At 41.3% G+C, this 22,888-nt stretch overlaps 1 protein-coding gene across 1 annotated transcript in view; it reads left to right on the top strand.

Annotated features, from left to right (window-relative positions):
• Window positions 1–22,602, top strand: part of dnah7 (dynein, axonemal, heavy chain 7) — an 80,118-nt gene extending 57,516 nt beyond the window's left edge. Inside the window, exons 49-65 of the mRNA XM_055052797.1 lie at window positions 1,853–2,043; window positions 4,431–4,564; window positions 4,660–4,995; window positions 6,197–6,323; window positions 6,501–6,695; window positions 8,140–8,232; window positions 8,303–8,479; window positions 9,333–9,494; window positions 9,572–9,772; window positions 10,670–10,831; window positions 11,648–11,833; window positions 12,832–12,969; window positions 14,977–15,207; window positions 17,398–17,550; window positions 19,317–19,494; window positions 19,895–19,998; window positions 22,340–22,602. Coding sequence (XP_054908772.1) covers window positions 1,853–2,043; window positions 4,431–4,564; window positions 4,660–4,995; window positions 6,197–6,323; window positions 6,501–6,695; window positions 8,140–8,232; window positions 8,303–8,479; window positions 9,333–9,494; window positions 9,572–9,772; window positions 10,670–10,831; window positions 11,648–11,833; window positions 12,832–12,969; window positions 14,977–15,207; window positions 17,398–17,550; window positions 19,317–19,494; window positions 19,895–19,998; window positions 22,340–22,546 — 2,975 coding nt within the window. The 3' untranslated portion in view covers window positions 22,547–22,602. The remainder of the gene's footprint in view (window positions 1–1,852; window positions 2,044–4,430; window positions 4,565–4,659; window positions 4,996–6,196; window positions 6,324–6,500; window positions 6,696–8,139; window positions 8,233–8,302; window positions 8,480–9,332; window positions 9,495–9,571; window positions 9,773–10,669; window positions 10,832–11,647; window positions 11,834–12,831; window positions 12,970–14,976; window positions 15,208–17,397; window positions 17,551–19,316; window positions 19,495–19,894; window positions 19,999–22,339) is intronic.
• Window positions 22,603–22,888: the final 286 nt, after the last annotated feature.

Below are 22,888 nucleotides of genomic sequence, written 5' to 3'. Positions count from 1 at the left end.
TCCAGTAGGTTCACAGCAGAAACATTCAGATCCACTTTATTTATTCTAATAAAAGAGGAAATCACGTTGATGATTACCATCAGTCCAGCAGCTTCTGCCCCTAAACATAAAATAAAATAAATAACCCTAAACAAAACAATGGCTCCCGATCAGCAGTTAGCAGCAGGTGATATTTGTAAATTTAAACAGCTAAAATGGACATTAATACAAATCATAGCTGCATTACTCATGAAACACTGTATATAATTTGTCTAAAATATATGTTGAAGTATAATACTTGTAACAAAGAAAAACAAACCACAGTTTCAAACGGAAATAAAAAAAGGGGCGGAGCTACCGGTTGCTACGGTAACCACCAGCCGTCCAAAGCAGCCTAACAGCTTCAGACGTCAACAACGTCTGGAGAAACAACTTTTGGTCACCCGTCACATCCATGTTTATGTGAAACTGCGTTTCGATGGGCAGGAAATGATAAGCGAGACGAACTCTGATGGTAACTGTGACTTAATTCGCCCAAAAGAAGAAAACGGCAGAGAAAGTCGTCCAAAACGATTCGACGAGACTGCATGGCGAGCTGGTCTCAGAAATCGGGGGGAATGCAGTGGTTTCCCCAATAAAACGGGAGACGGCTTTGACTGAAGCGTGTGGCTGACTTGTGTTGCTGAAGCGCTAAAGGACGCGGCCTAATGAACCACCAAACAGCAGAACCAGCTGCTCTGAGGAGGAAAACGCTAAAAAAACTTCCATTTGACTGGATTCAGAGTTGTTAAAGTGAGACACAGAGGCATTAAAGGACATCAGAGCAACGTCTCTGTACAATTGTCCCCAGAGGGAACAGTTCCTTCCCTGATGGCCTCTTTTCTTATTTCACACTTTCGCACTTTCTTTGAGTTTGTGTGGCAGTCCGTAATGATGGTTTCTCCTAATCATCAGCAGGTTGCTGCTGGTTTGTGCTTGGAAAAGGTTGCCGCTCCCAGTTGCCTCCTGACAGAGCAACATCAATTATAAACGGGCCAGCGTTGGAAACACGAGAACAGCATTATCATATTTAATGTGAAGTCACATTAGCAGTGATGTTAGGAGATCCGGCGTTTGCAGCCTAAGTGGTTTCCGAGTTAATGTTGGTTAATTTATTCGTCCTGATAACTAAAATAGGTCGTAGCTGCCAGTGACACTGCTAACTAAAACACTAGCTGCGCTAACACTAAAGCTCTACAGCGGTAGCAGAAGCTAATGCTAACGCGCTAATAGCAATGTGAGAAAAAGGTCATAATATGAAAGAAAAGTTTAGATGATCCAGGAATAAAATTGTAACAATACGATAAAAAAACTGTAAAAATAAAACAATAAGTGTAATAATAATACAGGAAAAAGGTCGTAATATGAGAATAAAGTCATAACCTTATGATAATAAATAATATGGAAAAAAGTTGGAATAATACGAGAATAAACTCATAAAATTATGAGAATAAAATTTTAATGACACATAAATGAAGTTGAAATGTTGATAAAAATATAAACCTGTAATATTAGTAAGAATTTTTAAAAATTCTTCATGAAAAATAATAAGAAATCAAAGTGAGGAATGTTGAGCATCTTGTTCCACCATGGAATCAGTTTCACAAATAGGACATATTTGATGAATTGCTAAGCGAACTATTAGCTCTGCTTTTAGCGCATTAGCAGATCGTCAGAGGCGGCTTCTAATATTCCAGATTTTCCTTCTGGAGTTTTCAGGCCTGATGCAGTAATTAATGCAAAAGGAGCCCCAACCCGGTAAATGACCGTTGTAGCGGCCGACACCCGGATGATGATGATGGTTTGTGAAGACCAGGCGGGTTTTGTGTTCCAGTGCTGCTGGAGAACATCGGCGAGGATCTGGACCCCATCCTGGAGCCTCTGCTGCTGAAGCAGACCTTCAAGCAGGGCGGAGCACTGTGCATCCGCCTGGGAGACTCCACCATCGAGTACGCGCCCGACTTCCGCTTCTACATCACCACCAAGCTGCGCAACCCTCACTACTTACCCAAGATCTCAGTGAAGGTAAACCTCTCTGGATTTAAAGTCTCTCCTGCAGGACCGGAAGACCAGGCTGAAAAGCCTAGCATGACGTACGGGTTTCATAACAGTCAGTATTGATAATTACTGAGTGCTTTAGTTTTAAATATCTGAAATGCTTCCAGACTGATGGAGGGACCTTTCCTGTTTTATCCAGTTTTCACTCCAATGCCGTTATTTTTAGTTTTTAACCACGTGCAGGAAAAACCTGAAACTGGAATGAAGACCGAAAATACTTGGTGACATTTTGTGATTCTGCAGTGTTCATGCCTCTCCTTTCAAATCTTTATCTGGAAAATGATTCATTTATGTTCAAAATATCAGAGAAACATGATATTCTCTTTAAAATCTTCAATAGCAAATGAGAAACCTCGTGTTAGCAGGTCATTTTGACGACAAAAAGGCGATTCTGTCAGAAAGTCTTTCTCTCTCCCAGCTTGAATATTTTTTTCTTTTTAGGCAAATGTTTGTTATTTGATTACACCGATCATTTTTACCCCAATCACACAGTGGATCATTGTTCTCCCACCCTCTATAATCTGAAAAAGTATTTCAGGAAAAGGAGCATTAAAGTAAATCACATTACTGAGAAGGAAGAGGTAGGAAAGCATTTCAGAAGATCACATTTCCAGCATCTATTTGTAGCAGCTCGCCGCTTTATGGCCGGCTATTAGATTGATTCAGCTCATTTTTCACAACTGGCTCAGTCCCTTTCTCTGCCATTTTTGTCTAAATCTTTTTTTGGCATACAGTGTATTAGTGTGAGAGTTTCCATTACACCCATTAAACCGCTTTTCGAAATGCAAAAGAGGGCTGATCCAGTGGAGAAGCGGCTCTTTTCCAATGTGTGAAAAGGACAAACTGAAGATTTATATGAGCTCCAAGCTGTTACCACCAGCAGAGTGGGCCTCTCTGCATCAATGGAAATAAAATTAAACCCCAGAGAAGCACACTTCTTATTTAGGTTATAGAGAAGAACCTCCAGGTAAAAGCTAAGAACACCTTTTCACACTAAAAGAACGAGTGCAGCACACTGCAGCGTTATTAGAGGCAATCTGATCGTTGCACCTGATTTATAACGGAGAAAACCAACAAACTTCAGTGATTACAGAGGAAATGTCATGTTGAGATAAGCACAGTGCATTACAACAGCAGTAATGACTCTTCAGTTCAGAACTTTATGATTCCACATCTGCAGGCAACACAAATACCTGCAGAGAAAACAGATGTTCAAAATGTGACACTTGGTCAAAATTGGTTGAGAACTGTAGTGGCGTTTGAAGCAATTTCCTCTCATGAAGGGCAACCTGCAAATTGCTCAAAGAGACGATGGTTTCTGCAGACTGCTTGGTTCTGGCTTTTCCACAATCTGCCCCAGGGGGCGCTGTTTAGTTATTCTGCTTTCAGTTTTAGTAAGATTAAACTACGACTGCGCATTCGGAACATTGTGAGCATGCGCAATGTTCCGCTCAATTTACTCCACAAAACTCAGACATTTTGAGATTAATGTCAGAAAATTTCTAGAAAGACATGGGAATTTCAGAGTTTCAAAAGTAGAATTTTTTATTTTTGAAACTTAAAAAAATCAAAACTGAAACTGAGAACTTTTTCTGATTTTGAGTCTCACGCCAGTCGTCAACGGGAAGGACTTCAACATGTCTGATATGAACTGACAATGATTTCAGTGGTTAGCTTTAGCTTCTGCTAATTTTTTATATGCCTTTAGCAGTTAGCATTAGCATAGCCAAGATTCTTGTTCAGCAGTTTAGTGCAACCATCAGCAATGAGAACTGCTGATTTTAGTACAAACATATTTTCCATTACAACCATGGCAGCCATTATCAAAAATGTTAATGGTTAGCATTAGCTTTGGCTAATTGTTTGTGTTTAGAGGTCAGATTCTGGTTTTGAGAATTAGTTGAACTTTTTGTTTAGCTATTCCCATTACTGGCAATAACTGCTGCCGATTTTAGTTCAAACATATATTCTCCATCGCAGCCATTTTAAAAAATATTCACGAGAAAAAAAGAGACAAAATTAATAAAATAAATCTGATTTCTATGGTTCGAGATATGTAGCTGTCACTCCACAGACACTGAAAAAACTCAAAACATGATCAGTAAATATGATTTCTGTTGGCAATCATGTGATTTGACTCTAAAACTTTTCATTTGTGATAAAAATGGGCAAATTTAGTGCAAAATTAAATCTTCCTTGACGACCATCTTGGCAGCCATTTTGCAAGATGGCTGCCATGATGGCTGCCATGATGGGTTTTTTTTAAACAGCAAGCCCTTAAGAACATCTGTGGGCTTATAGGTTCCTGTACCTACATGTTGCTGGAATATTAAGTTATGTGCTGCACTGTTTAGGTCACACTGCTGAACTTCATGATCACGCCTGAGGGCATCGAGGACCAGCTGCTGGGCATCGTGGTGGCTCGGGAACGGCCCGATCTGGAGGAGGAGAAGCAAGCCCTCATCCGGCAGGGTGCAGAAAACAAAAGGTGCCTTTTCCCTCCGCGCTGCGCCGTCCAACCTGCTGCCTGGAGACTCCAACTGTCTCCAGCACTTACTAAACCAAACTGTGGTTCTTTGTCAGACAACTGAAGGAGATTGAGGATAAAATCTTGGAGGTGCTCTCCTCCTCTGAGGGCAACATTCTGGAGGACGAAACCGCCATCAAGATCCTGTCCTGCTCCAAGGTGTTAGCCAATGAAATCTCAGAGAAGCAGGCGGTGGCGGAGGAGACCGAGCAGAAGATCGATGAGACCCGGATGGGCTACAAACCCATCGCCATTCACTCTGCCATCCTGTTCTTCTCCATTGCTGACCTGGCAAACATCGAGCCGATGTACCAGTACTCCCTGACCTGGTTCATCAACCTCTTCATCAGCTCCATCGACAGCTCAGAGAAATCTGAAGACGTGGACAAAAGGTAAGCCGCTCCAACTCCGCCGCTATAATATGACCCATTATGCTTCCTTGAACAGGTTAGAATAGGATTAAAGGGCAAAACAAAACATGTTTATGTTTTTGAATTATTCTTACATAATAAGATTTTCTTTTAAAATGAGACGTTTTAGGGCCTCCTGCCATTTTAAAGCCAAATAAGCTGCTGCTGGCCAAACAGCATTTACATTCGCACATAAAAATGGCCGACAAGATGCACAATTATACAATCATTCATCTTTGAAAAGCAGAAGTGGAGCCTTCTGCACAACCAACCAGTTGTACAGGGCATACGGAGGATAAACCCGCTGATCAAATGTGCTGGAGCTCTGCCTTGGTTGCTAGGTAACAGGCTGGGGTTGCTAGGTAACCGGCATTGCCTGCTTATTCAAATTAAAAAGTACTTTATTGGTCCCAAAGAGAAATGAAATGTTTTTGTAACTTGTTTAGTTAAAGAGTTATTGTAGATGGTTACGTTATTTTCAGAAGATGTTTTTGAAAAGACTTATTTTCCAGACACCAAAAAGACATTAAAGCTGCAGATTTAACTTTTATGAAAAAAAAACATATTTGTTGAAACATATTTGTCTTTATGTTTTGAGACAAAATGTTAAGCTTCTCCCAGTGTTAACTAGAAACAGCCAATCAGAGACAGAAGGCGGGTCTTAGTGCTGCCAATCACCCTCTGCGTAGCGTGACTCAGCTGGCACGCTGCAGCTAGCACAAAATGTTGTGAATCCTGTTGTGAAATGTTTTTTTATGTTTCTCCACCATTAGCACATTTAGCAACGCATATGTGAGATTGATTGACAGCGCCAGCACCCTCCTCCCGGCTTTGATTGGCTGATTTTGGTTGAGAGAAGTGTATTTCTTCAGACAACAGTAGAAGCTCAAGTTGTCTGTTTTATAACAAACTGTCATGACATGGTGACAGTTTTATCAAATATGTAAAAAAATATTTTTTTTAGTAAAAATTACACACTGAAGTTTTAACTTATTCCTCAAAAACAGCCGGATGTTTTTTTTAAGTTCTTAGAAGACCCAAATGGAAGCACAAAAATGTGATTTTTTTCATAAACCTGCCTGAAGTGATTTTAATGCATGGGTTGGGTTTTCAGTGCCGCTCGGTTTGGTTTCTGCTGGAATAATTGTGCTGATTAAAACTGTGACACATGTCCCTGCCTCAGACTGCAGATCCTCAGGGACCACTTTACCTACGCGCTGTATGTCAACGTGTGCCGCTCCCTGTTTGAGAAGGACAAGCTGCTTTTCTCCTTCTGCCTCAGTGTCAGTCTGCTCATGCACGACAAGCTGGTGGGTGCATGCTCACACGCGCATAACGTCTCTGATGGCTTTTCCTATCATGTTTCTCACTGAGTGATTAGGCAACCAGACGAGCAAGTTATCCTCGTTTTGTGGACCACATAACCCAGCATAAAAAGCTCCGACACTTTTACTCTTTAAATGCCTGAACTGGTGTGAATGTTTCAGGTGGATGAGACGGACTGGCGCTTCCTGCTGACGGGCGGCGTGGGCCTGGACAACCCTCACCCCAACCCCTGCAGCTGGCTCCCTAAGACGTCCTGGGATGAACTCTGCCGTCTGGATGAGATCGAACGTTTCCACAACTTCCGGCAGGATTTCCAGGGACTCCTCTCAGAGTGGAAGGAGGTTTACGACAGCCCGGTGAGGCCCAGCTCCTTCTTGGCTTGCACAGCCCCTACGTTCATGACAAAACTTCACATCGCTGAAACTAGGCTGGTTTGGTATCAATGGAAACGCCGGACGAGGCTGGAAGTTGATAAAAAGCATTTTAGCATTTGAGTTTAAGCCTAATAATGGCTCCAGGACAGACATGAATGACCAGGAACCTTCATCAAAAAGCAATCGTATAGAGCTCCAGTAGTGCCAAAAAAGTATGTACTTTGATCTAGTCTCTGGTGTCCAGCATCGAGTCTCTCATGTTTGTCTCTTAATTCCTGTTTCTACACCCAGGCCCTTCACAGTGCCGCCATATTTGTTTCTCACCGTGTTATTTCAGGGTATGACTAAATTTAATTATGTATGTTGTGTTTCTGAGTACTAATTAAGCCGAGATCTGGTTTTTTTATGATCATGTTTTGTTTCAAATGGATGAGTTTAGGCAGTAAGAGGAGAAGATCTGCTGCCAGATTCAGAGGACATGATCCTCATAGACATGTCTTTGTAATACAAAAGAGCTAAAATTGAATTTTTATCTCATTAAATGTTCTCCGCTCGGTTGTGCCAGTCACATCTATGCAGTTTAGATGAAAGAACAGCTGTTAAATCAATGTTTGGTGCACACCAACATGTCTTTTTGCTGCTGCACACACACACATCCTTACACACTCCAAGTTTGATGTATAATCAACACAATCAGCCACAACACTTCTGTCTAATTAGTTCTAGTTTGTTCCAGTTGTAAAATTCACATTTATTCAATCTCGATGTGAGAGCAGCTGTTCAATTCAACACACACACACACACACACACAACACACACACACACCACACACACACACCGACACACACCCACACACGTTTTTACAGAAATCCTAGGAGATCAGAATAAAAACGTCCGTCCCCACCATGGAAACCACTTATACCTTTATTCCCATGGTACAACATTCTCAGTTTTCTACAACCTACCTTCTGACATTTCTGTTTGACATGCAAAACTTTATATTTTTCACACGCAAAAGTTGGAGAAACAACTTTTAAGGCATCAAGAGTTTCTCATCTGTTCGGCCTTCAGAGTCCAGTGCCAAGAGCCCAGTTTCAGTCCCTGGTCTCCGACCTCCAGTGCAGAGTGTCCAGATTCTAGTCCCTAGTGTCTGTTGGCTCGTGTTTGGTCTCTAGTCTTTAGAATCTAGACTGTAGTGTTCAGTCTCTGATATTTCTGGCATATACACATTTATTACCCTTTCCATATATCTTCTTGTTTTAAAATGTCACTTCTGTCACAAAAACAGTAATGTGTGTTTGTGACGGAGTAAAGACTTGAGACATGCCGTGTTCTTGTGTTGGATTCTCCCCAGCTGAGTCTGTACGATATTTAGATTTTTTTTTAAATATGACTGTTTTTGTCCTTTTGCTCTAAATGTTTGCAGAACCCCCATCAGACTCCATTCCCTGGCATGTGGCAGGACAACCTGACCCAGTTTCAGAAGATGATGGTGATCCGATGTCTCCGACCCGACAAGGTCTGTCCGACAGCGATGACTGAGAGTTTGCTTGGCATTGATGAACACTGAAGACGTTGCTCTGCCCCAGATCGTCCCGATGGTGCAGGAGTTTGTTTCGAGCAGCGTTGGCCAACCCTTCATCGAGCCGCCGCCCTTCAACCTGAACACGGCCTTCTCAGACAGCCACTGCTGCGCTCCCCTCATCTTCATCCTGTCCCCCGGCTCCGACCCCATGGCGGCGCTGCTGAAATTCGGAGACGAAATGGTACGACCACACTGGGAGCCTCATATGGAGCCACATTTGGTGCAAAAATAACGGAAGTTCAAGTCAGGGTGACAAATCAAATTTTACAGAATTTGTAAAATTTGTAAAATCTTACACAGTTTTGCCCCAAATGATCTAAAATTAATGCAAAATGGGGGCCATAATATTTGCTTAAGTTTTTTTTAAACTGAGAAAACTAAGAAAAAATTTTAAAAAATAAAACTTAAAAACTTAAATTTATTTTGAACTGCTTTCAGTTTCTTTTTTTTTTCAATTTTAAAATTATTTTTCAGTTTCAAATCTTTTTTTAATTTCAGATATTTTCCTTCAATTGCAAAATCATTTTCAGTGAGATTTGTTTTCTAAATTTTACAATTATTTTAGTTTTTCAGCTTCAAATAAATACTTTCAGTTTAACATTTATTTTTCACTTTTTTTTTGTTTGTTTTTACGTTATAATTTGTTTTTCAGTTCGAAACTTTTATTCAGTTTCACATATATATTTTGTCAGCTTATATATATGTTTTTGTTTCAAAGCTTGTCTTTTCAATTACATTTTCTTTACTTTTTCCAATCAAAAAAAGTGGACCAAACTTTGTGGCACCAATTTAGCTCCATAATTTGAACAATGTATTCTTCTTTTTCACTTAAAGTAGCATTTCTTTCATCAATATTAAGAAATTATTGACTTAAAACAAGCTTCTTTGAATTATTGAAAAATTATTTATCAGTTAATTTTGTTTTATTTAGACACTAGACCAAATATACTCGGTAAGATTTTGTATTTTTGCAGATGATTGTACACTATTAGTTGAATAATTTTATGAAATGTGTTGCTGGTTTGCTCTCTCAGGGCTTTTCAGGCAACAAGCTCACCTCCCTGTCTCTGGGTCAAGGTCAGGGTCCAATAGCCATGAAAATGATTCAGACAGGCGTCAACGACGGCACCTGGGTCGTCCTGCAGAACTGCCACTTAGCCACTTCCTGGATGCCAATACTGGAGAGAGTCTGTGAGGTAGAAACAACCAATGGCGCCTGTGATGTGGTTTTATTCCGACCCGGCTGAGCGGTTGGTGTGCTGTCCCTGAGCAGGGCCTGCTGCCTGACTCCACCCACCCAGACTTCAGGCTGTGGCTGACCAGCTACCCGTCGCCCACCTTCCCCGTCACCGTGCTGCAGAACGGCGTGAAGATGACCAACGAGGCTCCCAAGGGCCTCCGCTCCAACATCGGCCGCTCCTACCTGATGGACCCCATCTCCGACCCCGAGTTCTTCAACAGCTCCAACAAGCCGGTCAGTTCGTTGGTGTTTATCAGGTTATAATAGTTCTGACTTTCATACAGTTTTGTTTCTTATTGTTGTGACTTATTTGCCTGATTGAATTAGTTTTTACAGTGTGTTTGCTGATTTATATTAGTTACGTCTAGTTAAATATTACTTAGTTTTAGCGTAGTTTTTACTATTTTAAGCCAGTTGTAGTGTCACGTCACGCCCCCATCTCCCTGCTAGAAGGCCAAAAGCTGCTAGCCGACGAGGATTAGCATTAGCTCTTAAATTATCAATATAACATGTGAAATGTACACCTGACATTGAATTGAAAGGGATGCAGTGCTTTGCTACACTATGGCAACCAGATATCAAGGTCAGGAGAAAGTTTTAATTAAGAAAAAAAAATAGCAAGGGACAGGAAGTAGCTTAGTTATGCTAGCTTGACTATGACAACTTTGGCATGTAAATGTGCTGCAGAATTCTGTGTTTTGGTTCATTTAAAAAACGCACATTAACTCTGACAGATCATCAATAGATTAGAAGTTTAAATTAGCTAACCGCCACTGTAGTAGCTTAGCTAATAACAGAGGTAGCTAATCGATTACAGTGAACACTAATCAATAATCGCGAAATAAACATCAAACATAAAAACAGATCTGTAACGATCTGAACGCTATGGCACCAAACCTGCGCAGTGAGAAAGAAGAAAACCAGGTTTTGAGTTGTTGTTGTTATTTTCCCCTTTGCTGTGGAGCACCGCATTAAGTTAACAGTACCTACAACTCCAGGTTTCATTTGTATAACGGTTCTATCATCTTTATGCCCTCCACTGAGGTGCGCATGTGCAAAATTTCCAAATGTGAACAGTGACATGCAGGGGCTCCATAATAACCTCCATCCTTTTGTTTGTGTTTGTCCCAGGTTGTGTTCAAGAAGCTGCTGTACGGTTTGTGTTTCTTCCACGCCTTGACACAGGAGAGGAGGAAGTTTGGTCCGTTAGGCTGGAACATCCCGTACGAGTTCAACGAGACGGACCTGCGCATCTCCGTGCAGCAGCTGCACATGTTCCTGGAGCAGTACCAGGTCCTACAGTCACATTTTATTATCTCGCCGCCTCTGGCTCTGACTTAATGAAGTATTTCCTTACATGAGACATTTTCCGAGCTCCTCTTGACATTTTTCCACAAACACTCCAACATTCACGGCGGAAATCGAGAGCCGGGAGATCTCTCTTTTTTTGTAGATGGTGACATTTTCAGTGAAACTCTCCTGGAGTCTCTCTGTAAGCCGCTAAAGCGAGGATGCCCAAAATGTGGCCCTTGAAATGAACTTGTTTGGCCCCTGAAGTCGAGTGAGGAATGATAAACAAAAGAGAAAACAATCGATGACCCAAAAAATGTGGACATTGTCTGTTTTTTTTTTTATATTTCCAAAATTTATTGAATTTTCAAATTATTGCATTTTGAAGTTTTTTTTATGGGGTTTGCAGCGTTTTACAAACAAATGAGGCAGTTAGTCCAGTTTATGTCGTCTGTTGTGCTTCCACAAGATACCGTGGCTGAAGAACAGTAACACTAAAAAACGAAGAAGTGTATCAGGAATCAACACAAAAAAAAACACACAAACATTTCCCACACAAAGAACAGAGTTCAGTTTGTTTCAGTTTCACGTTTTCAGCTTGATATTTATTTAGCATTTTCTTAATAAGTGATAAAGTAATAAAGCTACTGATTATCTCTGAGAATCGGGTTCACTTTATTTTAATGTTAAATAAACCAAAACACGGCAAATTCCACAGCACATCTACATGTTAGATTTCTCATAGTCAAGCTAGCATAGCTGAGCTACTTTCTCACTGTAATTTTATATTTAAAACCTTTTACTGACTTGTGTTTCCAGGACGTCCCGTTCGACGCCTTGCGCTACATGACTGGAGAGTGCAACTACGGAGGACGCGTCACGGACGACTGGGACAGACGAACTCTGCGCACCATCCTGTCCATCTTCTACACGACACAACTAATCGATGACCCCGACTACTTGTTTGACTCCAGCGGGCTTTACTACGTGCCCCCAGACGGCGATGTAAGTCAGACCCACTTCTGGTTCTGTTGACTCAGTCATCAGCATCATCGTTTCAAACTCTGAATGCTGATCATGTTTTAATGCCGACGTGTTAAAAGATGATTATCTGAAAAACTGATATCAAACTATAACTTCACAAATTGCTCCATAATCCTCATTTCAATGCAGACTGCTTTTAAATGTAGGTGTTAAAACTTTATTATCATATATTAAAGTTTTATTCTCATAAATTTACAAATTAATTTTGTGCAATATTTTATCTTAATGGTCTGTTGTAAAAACATTCGACACTGACCTGCAGTCCAGGTCAAAGTTCAGCTCCTTTCTGACAATAACTGCTCTAATATTTCATATGTTTTATAGAAAAAGATGCTTTTACAAAGCAACAGGTTAAAGACGTAACTTGATTTTGTTCCATTTTTTCAACCTATAGCACGTTTGTTTATATTTCTATTAAATTGTGAAGGTTAAATGTCAAATTAAAGGTGGATTTTGTTGTTTTTACATCTATAAAGCCTTGCATTTTGCTGAAGGATGTTAGAAAGCCAGCTAATGGCCATCGGGTAAGCGCTGCTTCAGGCTGCGCCGGCGCTTTAAAAACTCCATAAACTCTGGAGTTCCCCAGCAGCCGCAGCCCCTGACCCAGAGTTCGCTCTAACTGTTGATGAGCCACCTTTAAAAAGTCATCAGCAGATAAAATGTGTGTAATAAGGCGCAGCAGGCGGCCGCTGTCACCGACGGCTGATGGATTTGTTAGCGCGGCGCGGTCTGCGGCGAGCAGCATTTTATTTGGCATTTTGTTCCGCCGTACTTCACCCCCCTCCAATCACATCTTTTATTCATGAAGTCACATTTACATATTCATTAAAACAAATGCCAGCAATCTTTGTAGCACAGTTGTTTTTCAGTGAGGGTTATTACTGCAGATGTTTTCCGATGTGGCGTTAAAAATGTCTAACCTCTCGCCCCCCGCCCCGCCGCCGTCGTTTCTGCCGCAGTACAACAGCTACTTGGAGTTCACCAAGTCGCTTCCCCTCAACCCGTCGCCGGAGATTTTCGGCATGAACGCGAACGCGGACATCACCAAGGATCAGGCCGAGACGCAGCTGCTGTTTGACAGCATCCTGCTCACACAGGTAACGCTACGCCCCGCTGCGGTCAGATCACCTCAGACAGGTAGATTAAGGAATTATTTACTTTGAAAAAGCTCAGATTTATTTCTTATTTTAAGTGTAATAAGATGTTTGCACCAAACCAGACCAAAATACTTGGTGAGATTCTGTGTTTTTGTTGTGTGATTATATAATAAAGGTCAAATTAAATAGTTCTTTCTTTTTTTATTCTAGCAAGAATAAAAAAAAAGACAAAAGATGAATTAATTGGCCTTCGTTTTCTCCCCTTTAATTTTATTCCATTACATTAAAATAAACCAAACATAAATATTTCAGTTGACTTTTTCAGTATTTCTGGCTCTGGTGGATCCTGTGATCCCACATCATGATACCGCAGCTCTGAACTCTCAAACCGTTCACTGCAAATCAAATCCAAAGATTTCACATCAACGCCCACTTCGAGATGAAAGAGTCGCTGCTCCTCCTGCGCACTTCTAGCTGATTTATTTCTACGTCCATGTAGTTTTCAGACTCACAGCTGAGTGCGTGTGTGCATGTGTGTGTGTGTGCGTGTGTGTGTGTGTGTGTGTGTTTCTACAGAGCAACTTACTTCCAAAGCGTCAGACGTTTTTTGGTTGCAACAGATAAATAGACAATTATCTCCAGACGCACCGTGACTCGCACATTTAAAGTTAAATTTAGAGCTCCGGGATTTATTCCTATTAATATTATTCGGCAAGATTAATATTGGCGTCAGTCATGTGTGGACTTCATTAGCATCTAATACGCTCTCATCAGTCTCAATGATCGATAAACAGTGACGCACTTAAAGCGGAATGAGGCAGCTATTTGTCATTCTGCTACTGTAACGCGGCCGCCGTTCGCCGGTGATTATCCATTACCGCTGGCTGAACATCGTGTAGGTGAATGGATCAGACGAAAAGCGGAAGAATCGCAGATTAGAGTGAATAATTATCAGCATGAATGAGCTTGAGAACGGCTGATGAGAGTGTGTCAGATTGGTGTGTGGGAGAAATTGGACGGAAAATGTGAAGCTGTTCTGCTCCGACTTCCACCTGGAATAAGAAAATAAAGTTGAAATTAGGAAGAAGCTCGTAATGTATGTTTTCAGGATGCAAACAATTGATTTGTTATTAGATTTCCATTTCTTTAAATTGATCAACTTAAGGGTGTCCAAAAGTGCGGCTCGGGGGCCGTTTGTGGCCTTCAGACTGATTCTGTCGGGCCCTCAGCTGCAATTCAAAACTGATACAAAAGAAAAAATTACTCCGGATATAATTCTCTGACAATAGAAAATGTAAAGTGTAACACAAATTGATTTTATAAGCAAGCTTTAACAAAAGGTAGAACCATGTTCTTTATCTGTCGCAATAAGTAATAAGTCACTTAATCAGATGAGAAATGAAAACAAGTTTAGTAACTAACATTTTTATAATTTATTGTTTTTCTCTTTCTATCAAAAACTGGATGACAAAAGTCTTCAGTTTGGTCCTTTTATTTAAGAATAATTGTTTATAGAGTTTTCTATGTAATTTTATTTGTTCTCTTTTCTTTCTTTCCTTTATTTTTGCGATATTTAAAATGTGTTAAATGTTCATTAGAATTTAAAGGTTATTTAAAATCTTTTTTTTAACTACCATTAAAACATTTGAAGATGGTCTCGAAAATAAAATAATAACTTCTGGGACAATTTATTGACCCGCAAAGGTGGTTAAACTTACTTGATACAAGAGAAACGTCAGGCTTTTAAGAAAATAGCCGCTTAGCAATAAGATGAATCAACTTTAGATTAACTCATTAATCAATAACTTGTGTCCCCAGATTGTTTCTTTTTGAGATGTTTTAGTTTCAATCATCACTGTGATGACTCAGAAGTTAGACCTTGGAGTGTTTGAAGAGGAAGACATGATGTGACGCAGGAGAAGCGGAAAATGATCATTCTTCCCAGAAAGCTGTCATTTTTAATGAGACGCCTCCATGTTCTGATCGCCGCTCCGTGTCTCTGATCAGTCGCGCTCCGGAGGCGGAGACGCCAAATCCACCGACGACATGGTGTTTGAAGTGGCAGCCGACATCCTGAGCAAGCTGCCTCCCGACTTCGACCTGGAGGCGGCGCTGCGGAGCTTCCCCACCAGCTACAAGCAGAGCATGAACACCGTGCTGGTGCAGGAGATGGGCCGCTTCAACAACCTGCTCTTCACCATCCGGAGCTCCTGCATCAACATCCAGAAGGCCATAAAGGTTCGCAGCACTCCAGCTTACTGCTGGGGAAATCTTTCAAGTGTGGATGGATGCAAGCATGAAAATTAGCTTGGTCACTCCTCAGGTCGCATGTTATTCATATTTCCCATTAGCCACGCGAATTTCCAGCTGACCTTTGACCCTTTTAAGCCAATTATTTTCATAAAACGTAACCCATTAGCATGGCTGTGTGACATCATATGTTCAGCTCTTTAAAGCGATAATATGAAGCAAAAACTGAAACTGAGGACTTTGTAGTTTGTAAGTCTCACAACTGGAGGAGGTGAAGCTGTGACGCAGACTGGTTGGCAGCCATCTTAATGGTTAGCGTTAGCAGAGCTAAGATTCTTGTTGATCAAATTAGTGGAACCTTTTGGTTAGCTGTGCTGATGCTGGCACCAACCACTGCAGGTTTTAGTACAAGTATACTCCATCACAACCATCGCAGTCATTTTTAAAAATGTCAGTAGTTAGCATTAGCTTCTGCTAATATTTTTATTTGTTCAACGGTTTAGCATTAGCACAGCTAAGATTCTTCTTGTTCCTATATACAGTGGCTGAAAATCATCACCTCTTATTGATTTTAAATCTGTGAACCACAAAGCTAACAGTTTCTCAGTGTTTCAACACTTTGGCTGAAAATCAGATTCTGTAAACATTCAATCATCTACAATCAATTTCAGTTGGAGTCAGCAGTGGCAGCTAGTGAAGGAGAAATCATATTTTGTTACTAATTATTTTTGAGTTTCCTGGACATGATGGTGAAAAAAAACTAAAACTGTTTAGATGAAAGAAATGTGATTTCTGCTGCAGTTTGCTGCCTGTGATTGAGACGGATGCTACAAAGACACTAGATTTCCTGAAAAGCTGGTTAATGTCTAATAAACAGAAAGCAGAGTCTCCATGTGCGCCGCTCTGTAAATAATAAGCAACATCTGTCCTGTTGGAATGAAAGGTGAACAACCGTCATCGGGTTGGCTTGTTTGTCCTATTATGTTGTGATTTTGGTTCAACTGCAGCATTAATTACTGTGTGAATATTCCAGCATCTGTGATTATAATTAGCATATTGTTCAGAAATCAGTCAGAACTGACAGCTGCTCCAGTGCTTAATGAATTTAGTGGATCCGTCATTTCAATCAGGCCTTTTGTTTGCTTTCAAAATGTCTCTGAAAGCCAAAAGCTACGAATTAAAGATTTCAACAGCGGATGCTTTAGATACCAGAGTTATGTTGTTAAACGAGTCGACAGAAAGTCATCGGTGGGTTTTTCTGTCATCTCCACTCCGTTTAAATATGAAAAGCTACTTTTGTATTTACAGAGCAAACATGTTGAAGTCCACAGTCGTCAACAGACTGAAGGTAGAGTCCGGATGAAGCAGGAAACCTGATTTGGTTCGACGTCTAATAGCAAGTTGCACCTCAACCACAAGCTTTATTGTTTTAGCCATTAGTGAGTTTTTGGGTTCATTCTGGATAATAAAGTGTTGCATCAACATTGTATTTGACTGAACACTATGTTGCTGTAGCACATAGTAAACACAATGTCTGCACACCAACATTGTGTTTAGCGGACGATCACACTAAACCGCTACAGCAACATTGTATTTATGGGAAACTAATGCTAAATGGGACGGCAACATAGAATTTAGTGGAGGCTAATGCTATAGCATTGAATACGACCACATCAATGACACAACATGCGGTGCAAGGCAGTACATCGTTCTCAACGGGGTCAAATTTATTACACACCTACCTGAACGGTTGGGCTTGACCTTTCACCCCTGGCTTCAGTGGTATATTTATTGATTATTGCTAACTATGTTGCTGATTTTGCCTAATTGACCACAGCAGGGTTTCGGTCAGACATATTTAAAACTCTTTACTGTAGATCTACAGCAGTGCGTTAACCTTTTTTGGAGAGGAAATGGAACTCCAAAATAAAAGCATGAACATAAACATCTTATCACTTGAACCAAAACTTCAACACATATGTTGAACTTTATTTAACTGAAAGTTTACTAAATACCCAAATAAATTATTGTATGAGAATATATCTGGAAAAAGTTAATCTAGGGGAAGCCATGAAAGTTAGCAAAGACGCTAACACGCTAAGAGGAATATTAGCTCTGCTGCTAGTTTATGAGTAGCTCTACAGCCGTACATGCTCATATGTGCGTGTCGTCCTGCAGGGTCTGGTGGTGATGTCAGCAGAGCTGGAGGAAGTCGTGAACAGCATCCTGAAAGGTAAAATTCCCGGCATGTGGATGAACAAGTCGTACCCCAGCCTGAAACCACTCGGCGGCTACGTCAACGACTTCCTCCAGAGACTCAAGTTCTTACAGGTGCCTGAAAGCTCAGCGACTGTTTCTGTTAACAGGAGGAATATTTTTTGTAGAGTTGTGATAAACAGATGAGCCCCGGGCATCAGCAGAGGCAGAACATTTTTCCTGTGTTAATAATGAATGAGGAACAGCCGCGCAGTGAGGCGTTTTTACTCGACTCTGGGAATAACGTTGTTTCATATTTACAGTAGATCTTCTCCGGATGCAGATACAAGAACTTCACAAAAAAAACAAAAAAAAGAAAAACATAGCTTCTGAAAAATTCAAGATGGCAGCCATTTTTCAAGATGAGCATCAAGGAAGATTTATTTTTATGCCAAATTTGTCCATTTTAAACACACATGAATACTTTAAAGTCAGATCATGCATGATTTGTCGAACAGAAATCATATTTACTGGTAATGTTTGGGTCTTTTAAGATGGCCGCCATGGTTGTATCCAGTGATGGGAACAGCTAACCAAAATGTTCCACTAATTTGCTAAACAAGAATTTAGTTCTGCTAATCCTAAACCGCTAAGCATATTAAAAGTTATTTAAAAAGTGTCGGAAGACGATTGTCACTCCTTTTGTGACACGTCTTCATCTGAATCCAGTTATCGACTGGTGTTGGATTCAAAAACAGATTTTGATACATTTTGTCACTTTAAAAACAAAGACCACAGTGGAAAACATACAATGTGACATGAAGTTCAACCAAGTCATGATAACAGGTAACATGTTATTGCAATAACTGATTGAAAAGGGTCAAAAAATGGCCGTCATACTTGAATTCATAATGGGATAATGAAAAACTTTTTGTTTGTATCCAAACTGGAAATATTTTGACAGTAAAATGTTGCACTAATCTGAACCTGCTTAAGGATGCAACACATGAGCCGTTATGAAAGGGGGAATGTACCACCCAGGAAGCCCCGTGACCGGGAACGAGCCGCTCCATCGCTTCATTCCCACAGCAGACATCCTCCCTCCTTACGCTGAAAGGATCCTGTGTGTGACGGCGGACAGGAATGTCTGCGTGACTCCTGACCGCTGAACTGCAGAGTCACGAGTTCCTTACCTCAGACAGAACCGCCGCTGCCACCGGCGGCGGGGCAATGAGGGAGATCAGGATCCCACTGCCTCAGCTGAGTGGGGTCAGAAGTTTACATACGCCTTCGCTTTGGTGAAAGTAACTGGCAGCAGGAGTTTCGAGTTTCCTCACAAAGACTCATAAAGGCTTAAAAATAAAAACCGCCGTGAAGTGGAAACTGGAGAAAGCAGAGCAGGTTACACCAACAGTTTCAGTATTTTAACAGATTTTTAAAAAATCAATAATTATCAATATCAACTGATATGAAACGCTTGAAGTGTCATGTTTTCAGCCTACAGACTCAAGTTTTATGCTTAAATTATTTTATCAGTTAAACCAAATGACATTATTGTGACCAGATGTTGAGTATTTAATCTTAAATGCAAATATAAAGCAGAGAAAACTGTAATCAGTTTGTTCATAAGTATTTTTATTTAATCATTCTGCCACAGCCTTTGATCTTGATGCGGCCTGAAATGGAAATGATTTTTGTTGCCCCTGAGCAGGGCAGTTCTACCCTGAGCAGGGCAGTTCTACCCTGAGCAGGGCAGTTCTACCCTGAGCAGGGCAGTTCTACCCTGAACAGGGCAGTTCTACCCTGAGCAGGGCAGTTCTACCCTGAGCAGTACTGATCTGTGAATCCATCCTCTTGTATTTTGTTTGCGTGTAACTGCGTTTCCTCTCCTTGTTTTCCAGGACTGGTACGATCACGGTACGCCTCCTGTTTTCTGGATCTCCGGGTTCTTCTTTACCCAGGCCTTCCTCACCGGCAGCCAGCAGAACTATGCCAGGAAACACACAATTCCCATCGACCTGCTGGGCTTCGACTTCCAGGTCCTGGACGACGGTGAATACATCGACCCCCCAGAAGACGGTAGGACGGCTAGACGCAGACTGAGCAGTACTGATCCTCTGCAAAGCTGCAACTTTTACAAAAAATATTCTTAAACTGTCTCTGTGTAATGAGACCCGTGAAAAGACTTTGCTCCATTGCCTTCTCCCAGTGCTTCCAAAGCTCACTAGAAACAACCAGTCAGAACCAGGAGGCGGGTCTTAGCGCTGCCAATCACCCTTCTGTAGCAATGCTAGCATAGCCTGTCATGAATCAGTCTAGTTAGCATGGCCACCAATGATGACAGATAATTGTTGACCATCAATAATTGCAGAATTGATCTTTTTGATCTTTTGGCGTGCAAAACTCACATATGGGTAAACATTGTGGATTTAGGTCACATTTTCCTGCTGTGTGAACGTAGAATCTGATCTGCTGTCAGGTGTTTACGTCCACGGTCTGTTCCTCGACGGCGCTCGCTGGAACAGGGACACCAACCTTTTGGCAGAGTCGTTCCCCAAAGTGCTGCACGACTCCATGCCAGTGGTGAGGAGCTCACACACACACACACACACACACACACACACACACACACACACACACACACACACACACACACACAGACACACACATACACACGCACACAAACTCACACACACACATACACACACACACACACACAGACACACACACACACACACACACACACTCACACACACACACACACACTAATAATCTGAGTTAAGGTTGGTGAGGTTCTGCAGATCAACAAACTTCTGAATTTATCACACCGGTTTGCAAAGAATGCTCTTAGCAATTGTCAGCTTGTTGTGTTGTCGCCACCTTGTGGTCATGTGGTTAGCAGCGTGTTATTACTTGGTGGCGGTCAGGCCCTCCAGGTTTACATGATTTTACAACCTCAAGACGTTCAAAATCAACATTTCCTCACATTTTTCCCCTACTAATTCATATTTGAGTTGAATTAGGGTTGAATTTGCAAATATTCCAGGTCTAGGTGACGCTCAATTAAGTTTTAACTTTGACATTAAAATTATTTTCTGCATTTTTGTTTGTCAAACAAGCCAGATTTTGTTGATAAAGATGAAGTTGGAAATAGGATTTGTTTTAAGGTTGATAGTGGGGTTAGCATTAGCACACTTTATACATGAATTTTAAAGGAGCAGTTTTATGTCGCATCAAGTTTTGCACTTTAACGTTCAAATATTCCAGGCGGAACAGAACATCTTTGTACCAAAGGGTTGGCATTGGGGTTGCCTTTAAAGGTTGAACTGGGGTTGGCAGTAGGGTTAGTACTGGGATTGGTGATAGGGTTTGTTTAGGGTTAATGCTTGTAAGTTGTTTGAATTTGACTGTGGAAAAAGTATTCACACCCCAGATGCATCATCACTGAAAAGAATTGTGGCAACAAAGGCAGTTCAGGTCTGCTTGACGTTGCATGAAGCTGCAAGATGGAAGTTTATTTTTCTGCTGCTGTTAGCGTCCCTGGGTTCAGCGCTGCATATGGACCTGCAGCGCTGCGTCTCCTGATTCTCTCTAGTTTGTCTCCCAGCCTGCGGGAAGCCGGCCATCCCCTCACTGTTCAGCCCGACGTGGATCATCAGAGCGGAAAGACGAAGCTGAGAACTTCTTCTTTCCTCTATCTCCTTTCTCTCAATATGAATAATGCAACAGCCTCACTTGTTAAATATTCAGGCATTTCAGGGCGTCTTATTAACAAGAACAGAACTTCATTAAAATGTGTTTATTATTTGTGCGGGTGAAAAAAAGAAGAACAGCAACTTTGAAATGTAAATGTGCGCCAAGGCCCCCACTCTGCACTGCTCAACAAACCGCTTTTGTTTCAGTCTAAGATGTTTTTTTTTCTTCACTGGCCCAGTTTATCTCTTTTGCATAAGCAGAACTTCATAATAACTCCCGGGGATTCATGCTTTTACGAGTTCACGTCCCCAAAGTTTCAATTTGTTTGTGTTTGGATAACAAAGAGATCAGGTTAGTCCCTGCTGCTCCATCCAGACCCTGAGGTTCACTGAATTACCACACCGGGCAAATACCATTGGAAAACAGCCCAGAATGGGGCGCAAACTGCAGACTGGTGGCACAATGAAGTCACAGTTTCATCTGAAAGCACTGCAGTCTTGGATTTGATATTCACGTTTTGGCTGAATGTTCTGTGTAATCTTTTTATGAACAAAATTCATGAATCTGTTTAGCACGGCGCCGTATTTTAGATAGAAAAGAAATAATTTCCTCTACCAAAATGATTGTTTTAGATTAATTTTAGAAATTGAAAAAATTAGGAAATTTCTGAGTTTGAGCAGTCACAAATGGTCAACTTTTGAAATTCAAATTTTTATGGATTTCTTTTTTTTTTTTACATTTTAAACTGAGCAATTTTCAAGTTTTCTAAAAAGAAAAAAAATTGCCCTTCATCTCAAAAATTGTTTCTACCAAAGTTTTGACTTTTCAAAGGAAAAAAAAATTAATTAGTTCATTTATTTTGTTGCTAATTTTTTACTTTGCAGGCTCAGAAATGTCCACTTTTTTTCTTAAAAATGTCTTAAGTGCAGCAGATCTGTGTATATAGATCATAATATTTATGTTCTCACAATTAGCCTAACTGTATAAAACTCTGTTAGCATCATTACGCTAATTCTATTCACCTCAGCAACTTAAAGTGAAACATGTTAGCGTTTCTGTCACCAGAGCTCAAGGCTAGCCGGTCCCCGCCCGCTTTGGCCACGCCCCCGTCCGCTTCGGTCACGCCCCTTGTACTTTGGCCACGCCCCCACTCACTTTGGCCACGCCCCCGTCCGCTTTGGCCACGCCCCTCGTTAGCGCACTCCTCACTCCGTCTTCTGCTCTGTAGATGTGGCTGAAGCCCATGAAGCGATTGGACATTCCTGAGAGGATGAGCTACCTGTCTCCGGTCTACAAGACGAGCGAGCGGCGCGGCACTCTGTCCACCACCGGACACTCCACCAACTACGTCATCGCCATGACGCTGAACACCGACGTCCCTGCAGAGCACTGGATCAGACGAGGCGTCGCTCTGCTCTGCCAGCTCAACGCGTAGCTGCAGCTTTGTTTCAGTTCCAGTGTGTAAATAAAAGTTGAATAAATCCAGTTAATTAGATCCATCTGGCCTTTGTCTTTATTGAAGACGGGATTCACAGTATGGACCCTTTGCAACTGTTAACCACATTGAGCCGCCATGATGTCGGAAGTGAACGACGGGAGTATTGCGATTATTTCCCCAAGTTGTTTTTGTGAATAGATCCTCAGCCTCTTCTTGGAATCAAGAACATTTTTCTGAGAAAGTAGCAAACCTAGTTGGAAAGGGAGAGCTTAGAAACAAGCTTCCTTCTCCCCGGATGTGTTCAGCGTCTCCCTTTACACCACAGCTATGACAACAATA

The sequence above is a fragment of the Poeciliopsis prolifica genome, unplaced genomic scaffold (genome assembly GCF_027474105.1).
Source record: "Poeciliopsis prolifica strain line A6 unplaced genomic scaffold, Auburn_PproV2 SCAFFOLD036, whole genome shotgun sequence".
NCBI classification, from domain to species: domain Eukaryota; kingdom Metazoa; phylum Chordata; class Actinopteri; order Cyprinodontiformes; family Poeciliidae; genus Poeciliopsis; species Poeciliopsis prolifica.
The sequence above is the reverse complement of the archived record's forward strand: the minus strand, read 5'-3'. Positions and strand labels throughout refer to the sequence as shown.